We start from the raw sequence: 6,668 nt of genomic DNA on the forward strand, positions 1-6,668 counted from the left end.
AGAAAGAAAACCTGCACGATAATACCACACAAATTCCTGAGATACGTGCTCAAGCCACAACCCAAAAGTTCAGTCCTGACCTGAAGTACACACACACACCTTGTTAAAAATGACTGCCACCCATTTCGCACATAAATACAGGCAAAGAAAATGGTTTATCAAAATAAACATTCAGATATATTGGCATATATAACATAAAAATGAGCAGTTTAATTCTCTATATAATGTTAAAATCCAAACACAATCTTACATGCTAAGGAGTCTCACAGCCACTATCAAAATTCCCCTTATGCCACTATGAGTTGATTTTATGGCTATAATGAATAAATGAACCAAAGGCAGTAGAGGAACTGGCCTGAACCAGAAACTCCAATCCTTTATCATTCCCATTCTGAAATAATTAGGACATACGTGGGCAAGATTTGTAGGTAGAGGTAATAATCGTTTATTAGATCAGCCGATATCATTGAAAAGACAAAAATACTCTTTCAGATGCTTAGCTTTCCTTCTAACCTCTATGCACCCCAACCCTACATACACACACACACTAGTTACTCTGTAGAGGGGGAGAAATTAGATGTTTATTTGCTTTTTCTAGTCATTGAAATATTTACATCTCCAGTACATAGACTTTCCCCAATAAATAACATTCCTTTCTTATAAAAATACAGGCACAGGCTGCTTAATCAATATTTGCAGCAAGTCATTGTAGTAACACTGAAAATCCATCATATTTTTTAAAAGGGAAAATCTGATTAGTGAAGTCTAAGCACAACAAACATGTTGCTTTTAAAAAGCTACTCCATTTAAATAATCCTAACAGTTCACACCTTTTACAAGGGAGATCTTACAAGTGTGGGAGATGCTTAAAATATTTCTTCTGTGTATGACAAATTTCTGCTGTGTTTTTGAAATTTATACTGTCACAAATTCAAATCACGGAAAGCATGGAATCTTCAGTTTCATGTTTTATGGGTTTTTTTGCTTTTTCTGCCTTTTGGGAAGTTACAGAATGATGGCATTGAACTTCTTCTATAGAGTCAGGGATTACTCCTTTGCTTTACATATAGTAGTAAGAGCAGTTAATATTTCATTGCATTACAATGAGTCTGAATGGATCAGAATGGATCAAGAATGGATTGACAAGTGCAGCTTAAGTCCTAGATCAAAAACCTTATATTCTTCCTCCTAAATCCTAACCCATGTCCCTTCCATTCTGAAAACAAAAGGGTACAGAGCTCTCTCCTTTTTTCCCTCTGTTCTAATTCAACACAAAATTTCTAACTTTTAATGCCAAGAGCACTAAAATGGTCCTTTTTCAAGCTTTTCCTGTGATTGAGCAAAAAAGAACAAAATACCTTTCTGCTTCAAGCGATAAAAATTGATCAGATGGTACTTTCTGTGTACGTTCAAAAGTCCTAATTGCTTTTGCAAGCATCTAAGATAAAGAGATGTTTCATTCATGATTAATTTTATACAAATAAGATACAACATATTAATACGATACTGTCCATCAATTGCTCCTCAGCAAGTTGTCCGTGTTTATTTTCCTACTCTGTGGCATCCCAAGCTAAAATTAATATATACACCTTACACCTCTTTTGTTGCAACCTTAATTTACCTTGCATTCATGCTGAGAGCACATTCATAAACAGTTTCTGTAGAGCAGCTGACACGCAATAGCTTGTTCACATGTCACAGCATTCAAAGTTACAATTAAATCGTCAGACAACATCCCAGAGAGCCTTGCACTGATAGAGACCTCCAATGTGCAAGCTGGCCTTTGTCTGCACGAGTTATTCCACTGCTCTGGCACTTGTTTCATATGTCCATTGAGGTGCCCTCAGAATCTAGCATAGGAGAGGATATGCCTCATTTCCTTTGCTGACCACAGAGGGTTCACCGTGAGAATACGTGGCCTCTGGCAACAAAACATTTTTTGCAGGGTCCTTTCTGGCATCTCTCTGGATTTTCTGCCTCAGTACAGTTATGTTTAGCTATGTCAGAGAGGAAAAAGGACTCTAAATTAAAGTCATTATATATATATATATATATACACACACAGTTTATATTTAAACTAATGATATACTGGTTTACTATATATTGGGGAGCGGCAGGGGGAGAAGCCCTTGCTAGTAATCAAAGCCCTGGGCTGTACACATCTAATTTGCAATGTCAGATCTGACACTCTTTGTTTGGTCTTAAAGAAGTCATTTGACCCCTCTCTCTCTCATATATATATATATACACACACACGTATAAAAATATTTTTCCCCTCCATTTGATGAACAGAAAAGAACAAACATAGTTGCCTTTCAGTAATAGTGCAAAGGTTAATCTACCCCTAAATTCAGAAGCATGAAAGTACATTGTGGATTTCAAATATTATTAATTCTCACAGACATATATTTACTACTGTTCCAAGCCTAGGGGGACTGCGTGTCGTTTCCTTCATGAAACAGTTAAAGCTCTCTAAAGCTAAGAGAGAACTGAACATATCAGAGGGTTTCCCAATATGATTAATAGGAAAAGAAGCAAAATAAAGGACTATATGACAATGAGCTATTTTTACCACGTCTACTTTTCTAAAATATATGCCTCTCTACCCATAAAAGCCAGGTGAACCAATACTCCATACTGAAGAATATGCTATTTAGAAAATACTAAGAAATGCAATCACTGGTATGTATTTCAATCTTACATAAACTGTGACTGAGCAGGAAATTGATCTAAAGATGGTTAGATTCATTCTGGAGGAAAAGAAATATTCTTGCCTCCATACTAGATGCACAATAAATGACAAGGATATTTCTTATAAGAAAAAAGCACTCCATATTTTGCCGTCACAGTCAACATGCTAAATATCACTCCCAAATTCCTTGAAAATAGTGCTGTGATAAACTTCTCTGACAAAAAAAAAAAAAAGAGGGGAAGAAAAAGCTCATTTTTATTTTGTCGAATTTCAAACAAATTTAATCCATTACCTATTTGCTACTCCTTAAGGTTGTAACTCCTTTCAATAAAGAAAAGATTACAACTAAAGTTTTAAAGTTCACAATTCATTGTAGGCACAGATATTTATAAAAAAAAATCCAGGGCTGGACACAAAGTTTGACAGATTTTCAACTATCAACTTCAGGAGCCAAGCAAAACAATACATTTATTTGTTGAGCTACTATGTCAGCCAAGAATGGTTACACTTCTCTCAATCCAAAGGTCATGCTAAGATTTGCTACTTAAGAGGTAACAAGATGCCTGCTGTTTTCAAGGACAGCAATTCAATTCCGTGTCTGAACTGTAATTGTGATATGCAGCGAGTTTCTCAATCTTGACATGTTAGGTAAGAAAGGTTGCTATTTAAGGTGATGCCCTCTGGGTGAGGAAAATTGAAGGACCGGTACACTGTATGACATATGCTGTAAGCTATTACACCTGTACAGCAGCTAGTCCTAAAAGTATTAACAGAGAAGGACGGCATGTGATGGCATTCTGCCTTCTTGATGCCATCTATAGCAATGCTAACAGAAGAAACTCAGTATCTTAAAAACAAAAATCTTACTCAAATATGAATTCAAGTGGTTTCATATAGCCTCCATAATCAGATCATTTTGGAAAGCAGTAAGCTGCAGGAGTAGTATGTTCATACATAAGACACGGTAGCAGTTTACTTTTACACAAGCAAAAGTCAGCACACTGCTAAATCTTGATTTATATAAAAACTAATGCTACTGAAAATTCTTTAAATCTAACTGACTACTTAAACATACAAATAAAAAGGAGAAGTATTCCAAATACGGATGCACAAATCTTCATTCTAATCCAAGATACAGAGTAGGTATCATAATGTAATCCAAAAATACTGTGACTACAATTCCATATGCATGAAAAAGCTTTCCAAGTGAGAAAACGTGACTTCCAAACTCAGGTTAGATTCAAGTCTGTAACCTGTGCCAGTGCTACGTTAACTTGTTGGTGTTCTCTGCTCTAAACAGGAATTAAGGAATCTTGACCAAAGCCGCAACTGCAGTACACTCTGTTGTTTGGGGGTTTTATTGATTTTAGCAGAGTTGACTCCTTTAACTATAATGGAGTTATTAAGAGTGAATTGCATAGTGAAACACTTAAGTAAAGATTATTGTGACTTTAGAGTAATGCCATACAAACCCACAGAATTCAAAGCTAGAAAAGGAAGAAGTTGCTAAGCATATATTCAGTCTTTTTCACTAGGACAGATGAATTACTTAAATTTATTTCAATTTTTGAAAGATCACTTTTTTAACCTGATTAAGAACAACATTCCCATTGAAGGAGTATAGCCTTATTCCTGCACTATTTTTCATTTCTAATGAACAAAAATAATAATAATAATACTATGAAGGTATTTTATATACACAGGTTCTGTAATACTTATCACGTATTGAGGACCCTATGCCATTTTTCCTTCCTTCATGTTACTCCTCTCCTTTTTATCCTCTACTTTAATTTCTGATTTTCCTTTCTTGAGGCATTACTGATTTTAATTAAAAAGCAAAGAAACAAAACCTGTAATATGAAAACCTGGCCAGATTAAGAATGTTTATAGAAATGCAATCCCAATTCTAACACAGTGACAAACTACTGAATACTAAAAAGAAAAAAAAAATACTATGATACCATTAAAAAAACGTTACTATAAAAACTATGTTGCTGTGATCCTTCCACAAAGTGCTATGACAACCAGCACTCCTAAAATACACTTTTTTCAAAAATATTATTTATTGTGCACGTATCTACAGAACTCTTATAAATCATCTCAGCTTTTAAAATGCGTATCAAAGGCTTTCCTTCAATATTAGTACACATGTGAAACTGGCTTTAGAGTCTAACTGGCAAACGTACCGATGTCAGCAACTGGCATAATTAGTTTCAGCAGAACCATAAGCAGATATGATTAAACTTTAAAAGGTTTAAGTAATTTTATCACTGTGAAATGCAGGTTGATAAAAGCTCTAAGCTTTGAAGATACAAAGCTAAGATTAATAGATCAATTTCTGACATATCATTATTAATTTTTTAATAGGATAGCGTCCACAGGCCCTTGTCAGAATTGTGGCATCATTACATTAGGCATTGTACAAAGTTCAGAATATACAGACTCTTTTCTAAAGATGTTAAAAACTGGTTTTTATGACCTTAAAAGTAATGACTAGTCCAATATTCCTAATATTTAAAAAATAACAATAGCAAGAAGCAGACGAAAGAGAAGGCGGCCAGAAACCATAACGGCTGTGAGGATTAACTACATGAATAACATCATGGTTTGAAGTGAAAGCTGGTGGGTTTTTTTTTCTTTTAGTCATAAAAGGAAACATGGGCAAGCTTTGCTGGCCATCCTGTAAGTGATATGACCACGTAATCTCCAAATAGTGTCATAGTAGGAATGGGTCTTCAGAAAAACATTTCATCAGGGAAGAAAAAAGAAGAAAAGCTAGCTGTAAGGAAGGTATCTATGGCAGAAGAAAAGCATGAGAATACCTCACTGGAAAGACAGAAGAGACTTCAGTTCAGAAAAGTATGTAAATGGTAAGGGACAGATTAAGCCAAGACAAAGACTTGAATCCTGAAGAGACGCACACACACGTTTATATACTGGTATTTATGGACTCCTACTATCCGCATATGTTATAGATTATGGCAATAGGGCCTTGATGCTTCTCCCTTACCACAGCACCATAGTGGCACAACTCCAATGGTTTTTCTTGTAGTTTACACGGCCTTGAATTAGCAAAGAAACAGGATCTGGGAATTCTGCATCAGGACAGTCTGCAGAATTGGTCTCTTGTCAGATTATTTTAAAAGTGTTTTTTAACTTCAATCGCTGTAATGCCATTTGAATTCTGCTGCCTAGACTAACAGCCCTACGTGTACTAATGGAGCAACACGAAGCTGTAAATTCCTTCCGTCTGGTCCAAGCAACACAGTTGTTATCTGGAGACTGACATGATAGCATAGAATAATTTAAATAGCTATTCTACAAACCCACCCTTCCTCTCAAGCAGAAAAGAGAAGGAAAAGAAGTGGGTATTAAAACAGACCACAGTTTAAAGTAATGAAACCAACATGCATTTGTTGTTCACTCAAATATTTCTGACCTGACCATCTGGGAAAAGGAAACGCAGTACTTTACAGCAATAGGTATTACGGTAGTCCTAACATGCTGAGTTACTGAACTGTCTGAAATGTTTATGGTTAATTAACTGTAAGTTACACTGACAAGTTTCAACATCAGTCATACATACACATACAGAGATATATTTTATAAGGCTACAAAACTGTCTGACTTTTACTAGCAATAAAAAAATGTCAGCTTTTATCATGCAAGCTACTATTAAAACCATGTGAAAGAGCCAATCTGTCAAAGAAAGGAAAAAAGTATACAGGTCTCATTATTGTGACCAGTCTCAAAAGACTATTACACTGACATAGTAGTGTTATAATAAAACATTTTAATTATAAGAAAATTAATATACTGAGTCAATACATACATCTGATGGTCAGCTGAAAAAACAGAAAGGAAAATAAACAGCCAGAAAGAACACTATACCTTTTAGCACTAGTTGACAGTTTAGCAGCTGTTTTGCTTGATATTTTGCCCTCTTTTTTCTTTTGTTGAACTTGCTCCCTTTCTT

The 6,668-nt window shown here is 35.2% G+C and overlaps 1 protein-coding gene across 1 annotated transcript in view; it reads right to left on the reverse strand.

Moving 5' to 3' along the window:
* The window catches only part of LOC103917088 (ubiquitin-conjugating enzyme E2 E2), a 220,840-nt gene that overhangs the window by 214,078 nt on the left and 94 nt on the right, over positions 1-6,668 (reverse strand). The window contains exon 1 of the mRNA XM_009324193.1: positions 6,584-6,668. This exon is cut by the window's right edge and continues 94 nt beyond it. Within this exon, the coding sequence (XP_009322468.1) occupies positions 6,584-6,668 (85 nt within the window). The remainder of the gene's footprint in view (positions 1-6,583) is intronic.

This window comes from Pygoscelis adeliae, unplaced genomic scaffold (assembly GCF_000699105.1).
Source record: "Pygoscelis adeliae isolate BGI_AS28 unplaced genomic scaffold, ASM69910v1 Scaffold25, whole genome shotgun sequence".
NCBI classification, from domain to species: Eukaryota; Metazoa; Chordata; class Aves; order Sphenisciformes; family Spheniscidae; genus Pygoscelis; species Pygoscelis adeliae.